The 21,188-nt window shown below is 46.2% G+C and overlaps 1 protein-coding gene across 4 annotated transcripts in view; it reads left to right on the forward strand.

The window, feature by feature from the left end:
• Positions 1-7,730: 7,730 nt before the first annotated feature.
• Positions 7,731-21,188, forward strand: part of LOC117483616 (protein shisa-6) — a 69,815-nt gene continuing 56,357 nt past the window's right edge. For 3 of the 4 annotated variants that reach the window (XM_034131990.1, XM_034131991.1, XM_034131992.1), the window contains exons 1-3: positions 7,731-8,260; positions 9,505-9,665; positions 20,245-20,346. In XM_034131990.1, the coding sequence (XP_033987881.1) occupies positions 7,731-8,260; positions 9,505-9,665; positions 20,245-20,346 (793 nt within the window). The remainder of the gene's footprint in view (positions 8,261-9,504; positions 9,666-20,244; positions 20,347-21,188) is intronic. The other variant, XM_034131993.1, reaches the window with a different exon arrangement.

The following is a 21,188-nucleotide window of genomic DNA, read 5'->3' on the forward strand; positions in this document are numbered from 1 at the left end:
GGGTGTACTTTGAGGGTTTTGTGACTTTTGCAGACCGTTCACATGCATAAAAAAGCTACATAACACACAAGGAGACGGGTAATAACCGGAAAAGCATGACATGGGACCTTTAAATCCCGTCCAACTAATCTTGCTGCTGTCGCTCCTCTTGGTAGTTGAGACAATGGCAATGATCCAACCTGGCAACTCCGAGCTTCCTGGCAGCTGTCAATCAAAGTCCATTGGCTCCGCCCCAAAGTGTCCGAAACTTTTCATGCGCGCGCAGACAGTACTCCGCGAGCGAGTGAGGCACTCCCGCGAGCGAGCAAGAGGGCTGTCCGCTCGCGGGGGTTTAATCTACCCGCCAGAGTCATTTTATGCGCGTGAAAAAGCACATTTTTTGCTCGTGAGTAGCTTGTTTTGCGCACTCGAATATTGACCCAATTCTGGCTCAATATGTAAGTGATCGAGCTTTAAGGAAAGCTTTCAGAGAGCTTTCATTAAGAGGACACCATCCCTAGGCACACACACTACCCAACTCCCATTCATTATATTTTACAAAGCGGCTTTAGAGTAATAATCATTTATAACCCTGACCACTGAGCTCTGTGAATATATGGCCCTGATCAAAAGCCAAAACTGAACATCAAACAGGCTCATTCAGTTGTAAGTCTGGCTGTGAATTAGAGAGACATTAGAGTGTGCCAGTGCTGGTGCCAGGGACAGAATTGTAGCCTAACAAGACAGTTATGGGAAGTGATGACAGCAAGCTGGCAAGTGTCATTACTCCAGACCTTCCATGCTGCTCATTCGGAGCAGGCAGCTGGCAAACGGCTGAGAGAAATATCGACAGGGCTTAAATGTTTTGGTATTTCCAAATGAGTGACAATTCACACAATTGGTTTCATTTGACATTAGCATACCATACAGAGAGGATCATTGTGTATCATTCACTTTTATGGACAGCATACAAGACTAAAGCAGGGATAAATGACTTACATTGGGATACGCAGTTATTATTTGCTTTGCTGTAATTCCTGCCCAGCTGGACACTTCACCAGCCAGAAGCCTAAAGCTCAAAGCACTGTGGGCAGAGAACAGAGCATTATCAGAAATACTTGACAAAGCACTTTCAGCAGTAAGGACTCAACAGCACGCATAGTTAAACTCAAGGGGACAGGTTCTTTTAAAAGCTCTTGTACCAGCCTCTTTTTGCAATTTAGAAAACAGTTTTCAAAAGAAAATGGGTCATGATAATGGCAGAAGAACATGGCATGTATAAAGGATTGGCCCCTGGAGAGAGAAAGAGGAGTGAAGAACAATGGTGGCTCAGACGTGGCCGCGCTTCAGTGCTTTGTCAGTGGCGTAACAGCAAGGTCTCGTCCGCTGAATAAACGGTATTTCCTCAGCTTGCTTTTGTGTCTCCACCACATTTAGACTCTGTGTATCGTCTCAGGACAGCCAGTGTGCACTGATCCTGGGTCGTTTCAGAAACAAATAAGAAGCTGTCAGGGTTTCCTCGCCCAATGATTGTGACATTCAAAGCCTTTTTGGATGAAAAGGGGTCTTTTAGTGGTCATGTGAAAAAGAAAAATCCAAGGCACTTAGAAAATGTGTCTGAAGCCTTTATTCTGCATGGCTAGTCATAATTGCAGGCTTAAAATTATAGAAGGAAAAAAAAGAGCCAAGGCACTCAAAAAATCGGTTAAAAAGCGTTTTTTCTGCTCAGCTGGTGACTGTGAAGTTCTTTACTCTCAGTTATGACTACACAAACAGAAATGCAGAAGCTTTTTAACAGATTTCTGCAACGCCTTGAGTCGCTTACTCTTTAATGAATGGAAAACAAACCTTAGTAGTGCCTGAAGGACAGAAGGGAACAATACAGGATGGGGGTAACACAAAATAATTTCAAATCAATTAAATATGATTTAAATCAAGTCCAGACCCTCCATTCACTCATACCAGATTTAGTAATTGTCCTTTTATTTGCTAACAACTACATAAAAGGGTTGACTACAAAAGCGTAAATATGTATTAACCCATACAATTATACCAGCAGTGATGTTACACCCGCGAGAAAAAAACAGGGAGTAGTAAACGCAGCACACGGAGCCTCATGCAGGAGGAGCTCTGTCATGTTTATTGCAGGAACAGAAATGGATCTGAAACATTAATGGAACATCATACCAGTCGGTCACAAACTGCAGCTCACAGATGTAGAACACTCCGGCTAAAACATGTATTTTAGCCGCTCATAGAGCAGCTGAAGGCCATTAGGGCATGAGGCACAGTAACACTAAGCATGGACAGAGAGGTCCGTATTCTTACTTTAGTTTCTACATTTTGCCCACGTGTGCCTTTATGTGAGGCTGGGCTACCAGCCCTGATCCGTCTGTCTCAGAGCACATCTATATCTCATGAAGTCCTAGAGAATAGTGCAGTAGTGAGGAGTTTACATTTTTCATCACAACAAGTATGGATGGCATAGTAAGCGTGGTTACCAAGCAACTGCTCCTCAGCCTGCCAATCAGACGTTGATGGTTTGAGATTCAGACACAAATATGGCCACACTCTCCTTTCCTACTGTTCATGTAACTCAGTCTACACAACCTTTATTGAATGGATTTATTTGATATATAGTCATTTCATAAACAGCACTTTTGATCAAAATGTCTTTCGATGTATTCTCCTGAAGGAGAAATGTCAGCCGATCACCTTCAGCCTGATGTACTGAAGGGGTGTAAAGCCGTTCAGGATTTACTGTACGTTTAATAGATAAGGCTTAGTCTTTAAATTAGGATCTTTAGTACCCTAACCTGCTGCCAGTCACACTACTGGTGATATACAAAAAAAAAAGATGCTTATGCTAAGCATTTTTGCCCCTCCTGTTCCCGTCAGGCAGAAATCCTTTCTCTAATGAAAGCTGGCATTCCACCTTCCTTCAGTATTTCCTCCGGAGGGGCAGCAGGGAGGATGACGGCAGTAAAAGTGCCACAGTCAGGAGAAGTCCTACTTGGGTTTCAGATTTGTCTGTTTAATAAACAATGTCATGTGACAGCTGTGTGACCTCCATCTGCAGCAACCTTTCTACATCCTGTAGTAAACACTTTTTCTTTTTGATGAACACCAGCTCAGAATGAACAGTTGTCTTTGAATATTTTGAAAATAAATGTATTTTAGCTCAAATATTTAGAGATGATGGAAATGTATTGCATTCTATTAAAAGAGGGCTAACATATTTGGTTTGGTTTTAAAATACTGTCATTTCCCAAAAACAACTTGAACTTGAATAATTGAAATATGGTGATCTAGTGAGCATGTGGAATTGAGTCAAAATAATGAATGATGAGGACAGGAGAAAAAGAGGCATACACAAACAATTAAAGATACATTCCTAATTGTATTATTCTTCTCATTGACAATAAGGTCAAACAAGAATATAGCCATCCTTTCTCTTTAAATTAGCACGGCAACTAAGCTTGTGTTTAGTGAAAATGGTCACTAATCCCAGATGAGGGGCCCTGATCTGAAGCTTTAGTGAAGCAAGATTGTTCAGAGCCTGCACATATTACAATGAACAGAACATGTGATCATGGCCCGTTGGACGGAGCAGCTTTAATGAGTCAGAGATCTCCCCTCCTGACCTCTGAGTGCTGCCTTCCACTTCAGATGCTGCGAACCAGCCTACTGCAGAGAGTGAGAGTCACTCTTTGAGGAGAGCAGACGTGTTTTCAAGCTTCAAGTCATTATATCTTTTAGCCATCTTTTATGAGATGGTGGATCTGGATTGTAACAGATAGTGGATAGCTCATGGAGAGGAGTATAATTCAACATACCACCATCACTTTTTCGGCAGAAATTATTACAATGGGGTCTAGCTTTCCAATGTAGAGGTGTTTTAAGGATTTGGTTTAATGATAACAAATGCATTTTGGGACAAAAAATGAAATACTTCATCTAAAGAAACCCTATGAAGAGCAGCCATGTTAGTTGATGTTAGAGGTGAACATCATGGTGTGTGTCCTGCTTGCATTCCAAACAGTGAATGCTGCATGATGGGAGCTGCCTTTAAAGGGCATTAGAAAGGACTTTATGTAAGATTCACACAGCAGGGGCTCCATGCCTTTTGTATGCAGGGAGAAAATCAAGGTCTATTTAGGGTTCCACAGGGACGCCAAGTTAGAAGTGATTTGGTGAACTGAATGTCACACGATAGTGTGAGGTTCCTTTTTATATACCAGCAACTAATTTCCATCACCGTCAAAGAATAGAGGACCACGGGACAGATTTTAGATAATTATAATCAATAAATTACAGTTTAAGTATTAAGATAGATCTATCTATAAAAATGGTTAAAAACAACAAGGTAATAATAAAAGGTAATACGGTACTATTTAAAATAGCTAAAATAACACTCCCAGGTAAAACTGGTTGGAATCAAGAGCAAGCAGAATTATTGTCTGTAGAGAACTGTCAATGGCAGAGTCCAGTAATATTCCATACGGGGGGGAGGAGCTTGTCACCGAGCCAATCCGTCAGGGCTCGCTGCCTCGTTCTCCTCGGCGTGTCTCCTAGGCTTCCGCCTCTCGTCACTCCTCCACTCTGCAACACCTCAGTGGCGCGGACACAGACACCCAACAACAATAACTCCGCACACGCAAACAGCTGGGTTTGCCGGGTGACTTCCCTTTACTTAGCTGTCTTCGAGCGTTGTATCGAGTTCCGTATTCTCCCCCGGTCCGCTTGCTCTGCTTCCTGGTTTCCTGCTTTCCTTTCTCTTCCTTCGTTTCTCCGTTCTTTCCGTTTACTCGTTCGTCACCTCCCTTGAACCTCTTCCTTTCTTTTTCTCCTCCTGCTCAGCTGTGTCTGATTGCTTAAAAGCAAAATACCGTTCACTATCGGCCAATCATGCGCCATGGGGGGTTTGTCCAGTCAGACGCAGCCGGTTTCAATAATGCCAATAAATGTCAATCCCAAGAAATAAACAAACAAGATTCACAGGTAAAATCATGCAATAATCAATCCATTAAAAACCACACAGCACAAGTAAAAACCATGCAATGATCCTTATAAAATCACACCTTAGATATATGTTGATTAAAACCAAACTTGAATAAATAATTAAAACATGCACATTTTGGGATTTCAGGCCAATAGAACTAGGGATGCCAGAAACTGACCATGATCAAATTCGAAAATCGGACAGCCCTGGCGAATATTAATCGATTATTCACCGCTGCTGTTGAAGTTAAAAGCATCAATCTGGTGCACTTTGAGAGCAACATGAAGAGATCTATGGATACATCTCTCAACATCCATATGAAACAGAACTGTAAGTAGATTTACTTTTCTTTATGGATATTTTACAAGTCACTCCCCTTTCAAACTGTATTCTTATTTATTAATAACAACTTTTTGTTACTGTCATATAGTATTTATACCTGTTTACTTTATTCTCTTGTTTTTTTTATAACTATAATGATCATATAAAGATGTGCCTTTACCTCACTGTTTGTAGAAAAAGCTTCTTATATTCGTTAGCATAGCTAGCTAACCAGATGCTAATAACAACAAAGTTATTGACTGTATGATCAGTATGACAGATGAACAGATCGCCACTGGGCTTTCAACTAAAGACACAGCCACGCAAAAACTGCGGCATGTGTACGGCTCCTTATGGGTACTGACATTTGTGAAGTGCCGGAGCGGCGTTCTGGTGCTGTCCGTCAGCACTGCACTAGAATCATTCTAGGGAAGTCAAACTGTATTGAATGTCTTTTTTTTTACCTTTTTAGTATTCAAAACATAGCAATAATTTGTCCACACAAGTAGGCTTTTAAAGCCTCACATGTGGTGTTATGGGATACTTCTGAAGATGCATTGGTCAAGTATTATTTGGGTATGGTTATTATTTCCCCAGAAAAGAGGAGAGTGTTCAGGCTCCATCATTTGAATCCATTTGTGAATCGAACTTCCACGGCCATCAGAGAGGTTTCATTGTCCCCCCCAATTCTCCAACATGTGCAGCGACACACTCTCTTGCAGTATTGCAACCTGTCTGAAATCCTCTCTAAACTCCTTCAACACCTGTGTTAGGTTTGTGTTAGCATTGCCCATCGTAAGTCCGCTAGCACATGGTCAAGAGAAAAACGTTTTCCTTTCTCCAGACTATCTCTCCGGGGTCTCATGAAACTCTCTTTTTTCTTGAGTTTCCCTTTGACACACATCAATACCGCCTGCTGTCTGCCAGAATCAATGTGTGCCCATGTTGCACACCTCTCTGTAGCAACCAAGGCAACCCCGAAAGCTTGGGATGAGAAAAGCTTGAGTGCAAATATGGTGCACCGCTCTGTGGCTCAGTTTTCTGCAACAGAGTTCCACAGAGAGCGGTGTGTCATTCCAATAGTTCCTAAACCTGCTGCTTGCTCCTCCCTGCTCCCTAAAGATGCATTTATAATCATTTGGATGAATGAGCCCTGCACATAAACATGTTTACATGGTGACCATAGATATAACAGGAGAAGAATAACAGCAGGCATTTGTAACCAGGACTAAGTGGTATGTAGGAGTATGCTAAACAGCTGCGCTTCACGTCAGTGCAGTGGAACTGGTAGTTTAGCACTATCCGTTCTCCGGAACCCCCCCCACCCACCCCCATGACTTGGTGACAGATATGATCTGAACTTCAACTGAACATGAAGTGTGAGCTGAGAGAGCAGAGAAAGTATGTCATCCTGAAAGTGATGTTGTACATAGGCATAGAGCTGCCTCAGTAACAGTCAGCTGTTCAAAGGTTAGGCAACTGTGGGGGTGGGGGTGGGGGGCTGCCAATACTTGACTAGAATGATGTAAGAAGCGGAGGGAGGGAGAAAGACGAGACGCACGGAGCAAAGGAGAGAGAGGGAGAGAGAGGGGGGGAGTGAGAGAGGGGGGGAGTGAGAGAGGTTCACTGCTCCGATATTCTCCTCACTGTCGGAGACACAGACGGAGCTCCTCCCTAGCGGGTCTCCGAACTGAGGTAGGCTGGCTTTTCTCACTCCCTCTCTTTCAAAAATTACAGAAAATGTCACAATTGATGACAGTATTTTAGAATTGTATGAATAGAATCATGCAGAGTAATTGTCCCGTATCCACGTTGATTTGAATGCAGAGACGGTGGTGTGATGCTGAGCACAGAGAGAACATTCATTAAGAATCTGTTGTGTGTGTGGGTGTTATCAAGTGGAGTGCGTCATGCAAACTGCACGAACGACTTCAAACAGGATCATTTTCAGGACTCCAATCTGTCAAGTTATGTAGACGTGTAAAGCCTACTTGTTAATAATGACGTGCATCTGACGTGAGAATATATCTAATGAGCCCGTTTGCCTTATTTGTTTCTCCAGCCTTACTTTGACTCGAGCAGAAGTGACTGTCTTCAAATATCAGCACCTCGGACAGCGACACACCGCGGCTCTCACACGCTGCCGAGCAGAGCTCAGAGCGGGTTAGGAGCACAGGACATGGGGCTACCCTGGCACGGCCCCCCGCTAGGTTGCAGCGAGCTTTAGCTTGTCCGTGGCACACTAACAGTGGAGGAATGCCCTTGACAGCTGTCTACGCAGAGTTGTTTTCAGCATGACGGCGGCACCGGACACTGAGCCATCAGCCGCAGACTCGGTGGCGAAACAAGACTAACCCTGTGCATGTTTAACCAGAGTTGAAGACTCTTTGCTAAAACACAACCTAATACTTGAGTTCTTCATACTACCATGGGGATAAGGCATATTTTGTTGCTGCTCATATACCTGGACCCTCTGTGCGCGCTGGGCGCAGCTACAGGCGGGAAGAAAACCAAGCAGGCGCCCCCCCGAAAGCCTCCCAAAGCCACCGTGGTGCCCTCGGCTGTCCCGCTGAACACCCTGCCGCCGGCGCCCGCCAGCAACCACGACACATGCCTGGGCTACTACGACGTGAGCGGGCAGTATGACAAAATGTTCGAGTGCAACAACACGAACCACCGGTACTGCTGCGGGACGTGCTACCTGCGCTTCTGCTGCGAGTACATGAAGGACCGGCTGGACCAGAAAGCCTGCAAGAACTACCAAAAACCGAGGTGGGTGCAGACGGTGGTCCCGTCCCCCATACCGACCGGAGAAACGTACGATCCGAGCATGGATCAGACCAACACGGCGGTGTACATCACCTGTGGGGTCATAGCCTTCATCATAGTGCTGGGGTTGTCAGTCAAAGTGGCGTACGACAAAGCCACAGAGCCCCCTCAGGAGATGAATATTCACAGGTGAGTCGGATGCACAGTTTAAAATGACATATTACGTGAGAATGACTTGTGCAATGCGTGCAATGTGTTTGAAGCACACACAATCTACTCCATCTGTTCTCAGAAATGTTCTCTCCTTAGTAAGGTTCACAAACAAATAGAGACAGACATCTAGAGCTCCTTGCAGACAAAGGTCTCGTGTACGAAAACAAGCATGGAGTCATTTTGAGTGCAGTAGTTTCCAATGTACCATAATACAACCTAGTTGTAGTTAAAGTGTAAGTCAATGTGTTTGTTCCCTATTTCATTCAATATTATTCAGACTGACACTAGGACAAAATAATAACATCTCGCATACTTGAATCACATTAGCCCATATACTTGGTCCATATAACCAAGCCAAAGCAGCCAGCTGTCAACACCCCCCCCCCCAGTCACAGTCTGCTGTGTTCAAGTGGGGATCTGCAGAATGGTGAGCAGAGATGGGATATTGTTTCCAAAGCTGTCTCTCCTCCGGGGGCTTCAGCATGGCGCTGGAGCACATGTTGTACTGCAGCTCCATCAGGGAACAATGCTGACACACATTATTTCCTCAAGATTGAATAGCTTTTTTTATTGGATGTATAATTCAACACATGAGCAATCTAAAGACTGTGAATAATGGATAGTGTTAACTGTATGGGCTGTATCAAGTTCGTGCGACATCATGCACGCATCACTGCACACTCAAGAAGAAACAGGAATGATGGGGGGGGGGGGGTCGCAGTAACATTCAAATATGAATGTAAAAGCAAAGGTTATGTTAGGTGACACATTTGTCATACAAAAAGCTTTGAATTGCTTCAGCACTGAAACACTCATTTGATATAATTCCCCAAAGCAATGGCAAACAAACACTTTGTGAACTTTCTTTCATCATGATTACTTCTCTCTCTCTTCCACTCTCCTCCCTCGAGGGCTCCTTCCTTCCATATGCACCTGGTGTGCGGTCTGAAAAACATTCAAATTCAACCCAATTAGACAAGATACTCATGCACCAAATGTTGTCTCTCTTGCAAATGAACATTTGTTATATTCCCAGAATAAAAAATGAACGAAACACAGCAGCCCTGCTGAACCGTGATAGCACAAAACTGTGTGAACAATTAGCAGCCTTCTGCATGAAAGAACAGACACGCTATCACTTCATCTTTAACAAGTTCAGCTGCACTGACAGACAAACATGGTGCAGTGGTAACAGTCATTCTTGTCTATTCGTTTTCCAGGGCCCTTGCAGACATCCTGCGGCAGCAGGGGCCCATCCCCATATCGCAGTATGACTGTGAGAACTTTGCAGCAATGAACGGCTCACCCAAAGACAACACGCCAGTCAGAACCTCATCCAAGAGCCACTACACACCTGTCCACAGCTCCAAGTCCAACCATGGTAAGTCCTCTCTCACCCTCCAGTCTCTGTGGCTGATTCAGTGCTCAACCTTTAGCCCACATCAACCTCAGTGTGTCTATGTAAAGCATTTGGGGTACATTGATGTTTTCCATGCAGAATTTGGCACTCCTCCAAAAAGCACCCACTGTGCTCAGCCCTTTCAGCAGTGTTTCTCCAATGATAACATCCAGTAATCATCCCATTTGAGGGGAAGGGAGAGAGTGAGAGGAAAAAAGGGGTCTGCTAGTGGAGATAATTACAGGCTGGCAGCGTGGTGCAGCCCTGCCGTCTGACAGGCTGAGGGACGTCCTCTGCATCACTCAGGGTGAATTAGATACAAGGCACAGGGCATGATTTAACCCGACATTCAGAGAACAGGTATGGAGCATACATTATAGGTGAAAACTGTGCAGGAACACAAGAGTCCAAGAAAGAAAGAGATCCAAAGACGCAAGGACACTCAAGGAGAGGATCAACTATCACTGTGTGAATCCTCCGGTCCAGTGAAGAACATATGCCTCCAGAAATCTGTCTAATTTGAATTAGAACAACAATTATAATTATTTTCCTTCATGGGTTGAGAAATGTCACTCCCTAGGATTTTCCAAATAATTCACAACAGGATTTAATCTCATTCAAGATCATATTAAATAACTTTAGTTTGTGTTAGTGAAACAGAGATATTAGAGGCACTCTGCCTTTGCGTAATAATCACCATTCTCCCTATGTCTTACTTCCATCCTACAGATCAAAACAACAAAATAGTGTTGTTCAAAAATGGGTTTAAGAAAAACATCTATTCTCCACCAAGAGATAGTATTTCCAGTGCACTGTCTTGTCCTCACTATTACCCAGAAAGGGTCAGTTCCTTTGGGCCCTTTGGAACATCACATGTATCTGTTTGGGATCAAGAAGATGGCCTCAGCAGCCTGCTGCTACTGAACGCCAATGCCAAATGGAAAGTCACAGTTAAGGGTTTTATATCAAATAACACGTCTTGTAACCAATGATAATGCTTCTAAGAGATTCATGCACGTGCTTGTATTTTGAAATATGTTGTCTTGATATAAAGATGTTAAATCATGCTACTGCTTTTCTGGCAATGTGACAAGTGGATCTGGAAGTATTTTCCCACCACAGATTGTGACTTACTGATTATTCAGACATGTAAGTATTTACATATTGATCAAAGAAAATGTAAGTTGATTAAAGTTACCAGGGCATTAAAAGATGTAAGTAAGGATGTTTGCTTCTGAGTGTACTGCAGTACACAGCGGCTCAAACCGTGCATGTAGTATTACCGTGGATTGGAGCTACAGGACATCTAAATATGTGTGTGTCTTGTTCTTTAAATAATATATTGTGCATACAGACTCTTGTCATGTAAAGTTGGCCTATTTCTGCTGCATTGCTGTCCATGAAAACACATGAATGCTTGTAACAGTTACTGCGTATCACTCATATGCAGCACCACTCTATCCTTCGGTGGGTTTCCTGCCCTGCAGAGGACGTGCTGATACGCAGCTGCACGTGGCGGGCTGCCTTCACTACGACCTTGCATGCATTTATACTCAGTAAAGGTTGCCATCCATTTATCATTCTATCCGGTAGTAGGCTTAGACCTTTCAGCCTGTTTGCACACAATAACTGCAAAGAGAACACAACAAAGCCAAGCCCCCCTTTTCTCCGGACATGAAAGGCAGTGACAGTCTTAGCAAAGCGTGGTTAATGTGCGCAGATAAATGGTGAGCTCCGCTCCATGCCTCCAATGGCTCTAAGGTGCTGTGGAAATGAAGCCTACTCGCTTTCAGAGAAAAATGCATATTCATGTGCACCTAAATTGGCATTATGCACAGAGCGGGGAGGTAGGCCTCTTAGGTGAGGCGGTCCTCGGCTGGAGTCATGAATGGCACTTCACATCCAGAGGCCTTTTCAGACACTTTAGATCAAGTGGAGAGAGCTCGTTAATCAACTAGCCCAAGAGGATCTTATCAACTTAGGTCCAAAGTGGGAATCAGGTCCAGCCTTCCCCTGATCCTCACCATGTAGAGGCTCTCACCATGCAGAGGCTCTCAGAGGCTCTCACCATGAAGAGGCTCTCACCATGTAGAGGCTCTCACCATGTAGAGGCTCTCACCATGTAGAGGCTCTCACCATGCAGAGGCTCTCACCATGCAGAGGCTCTCAGAGGCTCTCACCATGTAGAGGCTCTCACCACGTAGAGGCTCTCACCATGCAGAGGCTCTCAGAGGCTCTCACCATGTAGAGGCTCTCACCATGCAGAGGCTCTCACCATGCAGAGGCTCTCACCATGTAGAGGCTCTCAGAGGCTCTCACCATGTAGAGGCTCTCACCATGCAGAGGCTCTCACCATGCAGAGGCTCTCACCATGCTGAGGCTCTCACCATGCAGAGGCTCTCAGAGGCTCTCACCATGTAGAGGCTCTCACCACGCAGAGGCTCTCACCATGCAGAGGCTCTCACCATGTAGAGGCTCTCACCATGCAGAGGCTCTCACCATGCAGAGGCTCTCACCATGTAGAGGCTCTCAGAGGCTCTCACCATGCAGAGGCTCTCACCATGCAGAGGCTCTCAGAGGCTCTCACCATGTAGAGGCTCTCACCATGCAGAGGCTCTCACCATGTAGAGGCTCTCACCATGTAGAGGCTCTCACCATGTAGAGGCTCTCACCATGTAGAGGCTCTCACCATGCAGAGGCTCTCAGAGGCTCTCACCATGTAGAGGCTCTCACCATGTAGAGGCTCTCACCATGTAGAGGCTCTCAGAGGCTCTCACCATGTAGAGGCTCTCACCATGTAGAGGCTCTCACCATGCAGAGGCTCTCACCATGCTGAGGCTCTCACCATGCAGAGGCTCTCAGAGGCTCTCACCATGTAGAGGCTCTCACCATGCAGAGGCTCTCACCATGTAGAGGCTCTCACCATGTAGAGGCTCTCACCATGTAGAGGCTCTCACCATGTAGAGGCTCTCACCATGTAGAGGCTCTCACCATGCAGAGGCTCTCACCATGTAGAGGCTCTCACCATGTAGAGGCTCTCACCATGCAGAGGCTCTCACCATGCAGAGGCTCTCAGAGGCTCTCACCATGTAGAGGCTCTCACCATGTAGAGGCTCTCACCATGTAGAGGCTCTCACCATGCAGAGGCTCTCACCATGTAGAGGCTCTCACCATGCAGAGGCTCTCACCATGTAGAGGCTCTCACCATGTAGAGGCTCTCACCATGTAGAGGCTCTCACCATGTAGAGGCTCTCACCACGCAGAGGCTCTCACCATGTAGAGGCTCTCACCATGTAGAGGCTCTCACCATGCAGAGGCTCTCACCATGCAGAGGCTCTCAGAGGCTCTCACCATGCAGAGGCTCTCACCATGCAGAGGCTCTCACCATGCAGAGGCTCTCACCATGCAGAGGCTCTCACCATGTAGAGGCTCTCACCATGCAGAGGCTCTCACCATGTAGAGGCTCTCACCATGCTGAGGCTCTCACCATGTAGAGGCTCTCACCATGCAGAGGCTCTCACCATGCAGAGGCTCTCAGAGGCTCTCACCATGTAGAGGCTCTCACCACGCAGAGGCTCTCACCATGCAGAGGCTCTCACCATGTAGAGGCTCTCACCACGCAGAGGCTCTCACCATGTAGAGGCTCTCAGAGGCTCTCACCATGTAGAGGCTCTCACCACGTAGAGGCTCTCACCACGCAGAGGCTCTCACCACGTAGAGGCTCTCACCACGTAGAGGTTCTCACCACGTAGAGGCTCTCACCATGTAGAGGCTCTCACCACGCAGAGGCTCTCACCACGTAGAGGCTCTCACCACGTAGAGGCTCTCACCACGTAGAGGCTCTCACCACGTAGAGGCTCTCACCACGTAGAGGCTCTCACCACGCAGAGGCTCTCACCACGCAGAGGCTCTCACCACGTAGAGGCTCTCACCACGTAGAGGCTCTCACCACGCAGAGGCTCTCACCATGTAGAGGCTCTCACCATGTAGAGGCTCTCACCATGCAGAGGCTCTCACCATGTAGAGGCTCTCACCATGTAGAGGCTCTCACCATGTAGAGGCTCTCACCATGTAGAGGCTCTCACCACGCAGAGGCTCTCACCATGTAGAGGCTCTCACCATGTAGAGGCTCTCACCATGCAGAGGCTCTCACCATGCAGAGGCTCTCAGAGGCTCTCACCATGCAGAGGCTCTCACCATGCAGAGGCTCTCACCATGCAGAGGCTCTCACCATGCAGAGGCTCTCACCATGTAGAGGCTCTCACCATGCAGAGGCTCTCACCATGTAGAGGCTCTCACCATGCTGAGGCTCCTCACCATGTAGAGGCTCTCACCATGCAGAGGCTCTCACCATGCAGAGGCTCTCAGAGGCTCTCACCATGTAGAGGCTCTCACCACGCAGAGGCTCTCACCATGCAGAGGCTCTCACCATGTAGAGGCTCTCACCACGCAGAGGCTCTCACCATGTAGAGGCTCTCAGAGGCTCTCACCATGTAGAGGCTCTCACCACGTAGAGGCTCTCACCACGCAGAGGCTCTCACCACGTAGAGGCTCTCACCACGTAGAGGTTCTCACCACGTAGAGGCTCTCACCATGTAGAGGCTCTCACCATGTAGAGGCTCTCACCACGCAGAGGCTCTCACCACGCAGAGGCCTCTCACCACGTAGAGGCTCTCACCACGTAGAGGCTCTCACCACGTAGAGGCTCTCACCACGTAGAGGCTCTCACCACGTAGAGGCTCTCACCACGTAGAGGCTCTCACCACGCAGAGGCTCTCACCACGTAGAGGCTCTCACCACGTAGAGGCTCTCACCACGTAGAGGCTCTCACCACGTAGAGGCTCTCACCACGCAGAGGCTCTCACCACGCAGAGGCTCTCACCACGTAGAGGCTCTCACCACGCAGAGGCTCTCACCACGTAGAGGCTCTCACCACGTAGAGGCTCTCACCACGCAGAGGCTCTCACCACGCAGAGGCTCTCACCACGCAGAGGCTCTCACCACGCAGAGGCTCTCACCACGCAGAGGCTCTCACCACGCAGAGGCTCTCACCACGCAGAGGCTCTCACCACGTAGAGGCTCTCACCACGTAGAGGCTCTCACCACGCAGAGGCTCTCACCACGCAGAGGCTCTCACCACGTAGAGGCTCTCACCACGTAGAGGCTCTCACCACGTAGAGGCTCTCACCACGTAGAGGCTCTCACCACGTAGAGGCTCTCACCACGTAGAGGCTCTCACCACGTAGAGGCTCTCACCACGTAGAGGCTCTCACCACGTAGAGGCTCTCACCACGTAGAGGCTCTCACCACGTAGAGGCTCTCACCACGCAGAGGCTCTCAGCAGAAATCACGTCCACACCAAAGTCTTGTCTTTCATCCTCAGCTTTGTTTGGGCTCAATTCCAAAAATACATACTCATTTATTTTCTTCCTATTCGTGTAGTGTCACCAAGGACATGAATTCCTTGGTGCACTGCAAAACGTTCCTGCATTTTTAGAACGATAAATAGTTTTAAAAGAACAGACCCTAAAGCAAAAGAGTAGAGACAGCATAATCTGATACCAGCCCAAGTGCTGCTATTTGTGTTGGCATCCACTCTGCATTGCTGCGTGCTCACTTCCTCTTCTAGGTCAGGGTGTAAACACTGTGGAAGGAAGGAGGAGATACCTTCACTGAGGTCGCCTCGGGTTAAAGTCAACATGAACTGTTTGTGAGTAATGCACTTTGGCCCACAGCTCGCTTCAGATGAAGTTGATTTATTTAGCAGACACCACAGGCAAAGAGTTTCCTCTGTTGGGTTTTTTAAAAGTATTGCTCATTCCTCATACACACTTTCTTAATGTGCAGGATGATGAAATGTAGTTTGCAGGTAGTGCAGAGAGTAGCTGCTTCTTCTGTCACAGTTTGCTCAACAGAAACGATTCTCCATATAGCACACACTGTATGAGTTCTAGGTCTGTGTTTACTGCACCAGAAGAACCAGAATGAGCAAGAAGGAAGCATGACGATGTTCAAATGTCGAGCCAGTGTCTATGTCTGAGCAGCAGTAAAGGTCAGCTGCTGCGGACCATTACAGGTCTGATGATAGAAAACATTTCCAGCTATATAGCAGCCTCCACCTGACCCAACAGGAAGTGTAGTCTACATTTCCAAATAGTGATTTAATGACTTTTAATATTCATCAAAAGGCACTTTTATAATCACATTAAGTGAGCCTTCACCCTGCCATGCTCCCCCCCCGCGCACACACACACACACACACACACACACACACACACACACACACGTCCTCACCTCAACCTATGGAGAGGTATTACATCTCCACTGTGACCTCGCTGGCTCCCAACTCGCTCTGTGCACAAGATGGCGTCTATCAACCTCCGGCGGGTGGGGGTGAGGGCGAGTACTTCCGCTTTGAATGTCAGTCATTTTACATTTAGGACACTGCTTCAATACAACACAGACAAATGAGAAAGCTGAGAGCAGGCTGATCAGGCAAGTAGTAGGTGTGGGAAAAGGCTAAACCATGTCAGGTTATCAGTCACATCACATACACAGAAGTTCTGCTGTTTGGAATACTGTAATTTAAGGACATTCAAACAGATAAACTCTCTCAGCTGTCTCAATTTATTATCTTATTATTATATTATAACTACATAAAATAGTGTTAGTAGAACGTTGAACAGCTTAACATAGATGTAGGGTACAAAACCAGCACTTACCTAACACTGGCCCATACAAATAACTGGACCCTACATGGATTATACTAACCATACAGTAAAGAACAGCAGCCGTCACAACCAGTTTCTGGGGTTTCCATGAAAGCAGAGACGGTTTTCAACCTCTCATTAATAATCTTTGATGAAAGCTAAGTTTGGGTTTAGCTAATGTATTTATCATTTTACACGAGAGGGTTACAAAACGAAAATAAATCTGTAGCCCCTTCATGCTACACACACATAGCTAGCTACCAGTTGATGTGAGCTAATGTATTGTCACTATGCAATCTGTTGCAACACGTCAGCTAGCTGGGCTTTTTTTAATCCTAAATCACAGGTTACCTACTCTAGCCACATCAAAACCCCAGAACATGAACCTGATTGAGGCTTTGAACCGATGAACACTTTTTATTTTCCTCCCTACTCTGAGATGGTGAGGCTTTTCATGCTTCCTCATGGATCTGTAACAGCTAGCCCTGACGCTCACTCTCCCTGAAGGTAGATCTTTGTTTGAAACTGTGGGGAATTGGACATCATTCATGTTATCCAAAACACGTAATAGTACATCATTAAAACACTGTACACTGTATCAAGACTGTGAAGTTGTCAAAGTTAGCCAGTAACTACAGCTTTGTTTGACACGTACCTTCATAATTGTCGATGTAACTGGATATGTACATCTTGAACCCCTTTTCTCTTTTTGCTCCTCGGGGCTGAGGCTTAGGGTTAGGGATACCAGCCGATGTACATCTCTGATGGTAACCTTCAACAGGTCTTGAAGACATCGTGTGTAAAATTGTGCCATCTTCTTTGCCTTGCTTTCGAGGTAACGTTAACGTCAGCCTTCCGTCTCACTCGCTCTACCTAGAACCGAAGTTTACAACCGCACACTCAATGAAGCGGAAATAGAAATAGGTCATCCCGTGCAACTAGCGAATTGGTCAGATCATCACTCACATTTTAACATCAACATGTCAAATAGAAGCTTCCTCCAGAGTGCACCTCAGCATGTGAGAGACCCCACCTAATGGCCTCCTGCCCTACATCTCATTACTGGCCCTTATTATACACTGGACCTTTGGCCTGGTGTGTGTTGGTGTGTGGGTGTGTGGTTGTGTGTATGTGTGTGTGTGTGTGTGTGTGTGTGTGTGTGTGTGTGTGTGGTGTGTGTGTGGTGTGTGTGTTGTGTGGTGTGGGTGTGTGGTGTGTGGTGTGTGTGTGTGTGTGGTGTGTGTGTGTGTGGTGTGTGTGTGGTGTGTGTGTGTGTGGTGTGTGTGTGTGTGTGTGTGTGTGTGTGTGTGTGTATAATATTTTCACGAGGGCAGGTAAAGGCTATCTTTTTGCAAAGATGGTATTTAAAACAAGAGAAGAATAAAGACATGGAGACATGCGATGCAGGGCTCCAGCTGAACGGCTTCATGGAGATGATGTGCGCAGCTCCATTTCCACTCCAGCACATCGGCATCTGATAATGCTGTAAAATCAGTAAACCATGTAAATGACATCTCCGGGTCTGTGTTAGAGCTTAATCAACTTTTGATTCGGATAACCTCCACAATGCCAGGCACACAGTACCACCCTCAACTCCGTTCATAAAATAATGACCTTATTATTCACATTCTCCCACTCAGAGGTAGTTCAGAGATGTAGGTTCAGTGAAGAAGTAATGTGATTGAAAAGTATTACCATATGAATCCTCAGCTGCAGCAGCATGGCGCGTAGTTGAGGTGAAAGTCACGCTTTTCTTTGTATCAAGGAGGATAAATTCATAATGCGTAGCCTTCCCCTGCAGGCTTCATGCTACCTCACCTTATAGCCTTCCCCTGCAGGTTTCATGCTACCTCACCTTATAGCCTTCCCCTGCAGGCTTCATGCTACCTCACCTTATAGCCTTCCCCTGCAGGTTTCATGCTACCTCACCTTATAGCCTTCCCCTGCAGGCTTCATGCTACCTCACCTTATAGCCTTCCCCTGCAGGCTTCATGCTACCTCACCTTAATGCCTTCCCCTGCAGGCTTCATGCTACCTCACCTTAATGCCTTCCCCTGCAGGCTTCATGCTACCTCACCTTAATGCCTTCCCCTGCAGGCTTCATGCTACCTCACCGTATAGCCTTTCCCTGCAGGCTTCATGCTACCTCACCTTAATGCCTTCCCCTGCAGGCTTCATGCTACCTCACCTTATAGCCTTCCCCTGCAGGCTTCATGCTACCTCACCTTAATGCCTTCCCCTGCAGGCTTCATGCTACCTCACCTTAATGCCTTCCCCTGCAGGCTTCATGCTACCTCACCTTATAGCCTTCCCCTGCAGGCTTCATGCTACCTCACCTTATAGCCTTCCCCTGCAGGCTTCATGCTACCTCACCTTATAGCCTTCCCCTGCAGGCTTCATGCTACCTCACCTTATAGCCTTCCCCTGCAGGCTTCATGCTACCTCACCTTATAGCCTTCCCCTGCAGGCTTCATGCTACCTCACCTTAATGAGCTGCGAACGGGAGCAGGAGGAAAGAAGAGGATTGCTTTTGAAGGGCCTCTTTCATGTAAGGGTTGACACAGTGAGTGGAGAAGAGGCCTACTAATGGCAAAGGTGACAAAGTGAGACAACAAAAGTGTGAGTGCATGTCACACACAAAATTGCTGGTGTGATTGAAGGGAAAATAAGCCCAGCAGATTGTCTCTCTGTAGTGCTGACAGCAGGACAGAGAGGATTGAGTCCAAAGACCATTGGTATGCTGCTGGTGGAAACTATATTGTTTTTCTCTCTTTGTTTTCTGAGGATCGTCGCACTATGGTCCCTCGCATGGTCCCCACCAACCCTCTCATCTGTGCTATAGGATAAGAGACCGTGCAAAAGTTCTCCATTTGACATGATGGAAAACCAAACACAGTGTTCTTTACCTTCACAGCCCCATGTGATCTTTATTTGAGCTAAATGATCTGGGGCTGGAGTGTCCAAATAGAGCTGAGTGAAGATCGATAAATGTCCTCAATGGATTCAACTTCAGTCAGCGTCAGCTGGCTCTGAAGACTACACGTTTCAAACTATGAGTTTTAATGAGGAGATGGAGTTAGTGAGCTTACAGAGGTGTTTGATGCACATCATCACAGGATAGCCACACTTTGATACAAAACTAAGTAAAACCAATACATTAAATAAAAAGAAGATATAATAAACATATTGATTTCAATCATTCATTTTCTCTTGTGGAAAAAATAAGATTGCATTAGGCATTGTTCACTATTTCCTGACATTTTAAGACTAAAGTATTTCATTTAGATTTATATTTGGCTTTTCCATTTGTCTGTTTCCCACTGTCCTTGTTGCCTTGGTCAAACAAAGGTTAGATCAAATCAAATGATCCGACGTGTCTGCTAATGCTCCTAGTACTAGACTCCTTGTACTAGGATGGGTTAAAAGCAGAGGCCAAATTTCACTGTGTGTGCTGTGTGCTCTGCATGTGTGACCATTAAAGAGGGTTTCATCCCTCCCTATTCTAATGCAATTTAATAGCACTCTATAACAATCTATGTATCAATTGTCATAATATGGAGTCCTAACTTGGTTAAATGCAGATATAGAACAGGTATTAACCCTGCAGAACTGGAAGGTATCCATGTATCTCTCCAAGGTACTCATGTTCTGTCCATTGTAGTGGAGTTGCTTTGTGTAGGTAGGAACACACTACTACTAATGTTTCTAGTTTAAAAATACTGTGTGTGTGTGTGTGTGTGTGTGTGTGTGTGTGTGTGTGTGTGTGTGTGTGTGTGTGTGTGTGTGTGTGTGTGTGTGTGTGTGTGTGTGTGTGTGTGTGTGTGTGTGTGTGTGTGTGTGTGTGCACACAGGTCTCCACTATGGAAAGGAGAGCTCTTTGAGCAGTGGAGGCGCTGACCTTCACAACTTCATCTCCTCTGGTTTTGTGACGCTGGGTCGCGGCCATCAGAAAGGTAGAGTAGTGTTTCTCTCTTTCTGTCGGGGGGGCTGGAGTTAACTCTTCTGTCTAACACACTGTGTGCATGCTTAATGCTAAAGTTACCTGCATATTGTTCCACTTGCGGTATCAGTAATCAACAGCCAGGCTGACTCTAAAACTCCTACATTTGGTTCCACTGCTGCGAATGTATTTCTTCACTTGCTCTTGGCTGATTTCCCTTTCATCATACTAACTACAGCAGCCGACTAACTTTAAGGAATACCAACTCACATTGAGGAGTGGTCTACAATGAGATCTTTTACAGAGTGTCATGGCTTTGTTTTCAAGTGCACGAAGAGCTGCGGGGCCCAGAAGATGCTCTCGCTATTTTAATGGCCACCATCATATTTACGTTAACATTAAATTAGTTGTTTTTTTGCTAGCCTTCGTTTGTTTTCATCCCCAGAGGGGGTCCATATGCAGCCAGAAATAAACCTCTGCTGATATGCATGAGAAATATGATTAGGTTTGTATGAATCCTAATTCTTCCTAATAGACTGCATAAGAGCAGACGAGCCTCCCTCTGGTATCTGTGGCTCTATACTTCATACAGACAGCATGGGGCATGCCTAAGTGTTCAGCATCTGTGCACTGAAGTCTGTCTTCTTGCAGCGGGTTGCCTCTGATCCTTCTGCTGCAAAAACTAAATAAACTTGACAGATTGAGATCTTGGATAGGTCTGCTGATGCTAAGATTTCTTCCAAAAAAAAGGGTGTGAAGCATGTGCCGAGCCTCTCTTTCCAATGTTAGCAGTGGCGTAACTATTGACGGTGCAGCCGGTGCAACGCACCGGGGCCCAGAGCCGGCTAGGGACCC

This window comes from Trematomus bernacchii, unplaced genomic scaffold (assembly GCF_902827165.1).
Source record: "Trematomus bernacchii unplaced genomic scaffold, fTreBer1.1, whole genome shotgun sequence".
NCBI lineage: Eukaryota > Metazoa > Chordata > Actinopteri > Perciformes > Nototheniidae > Trematomus > Trematomus bernacchii.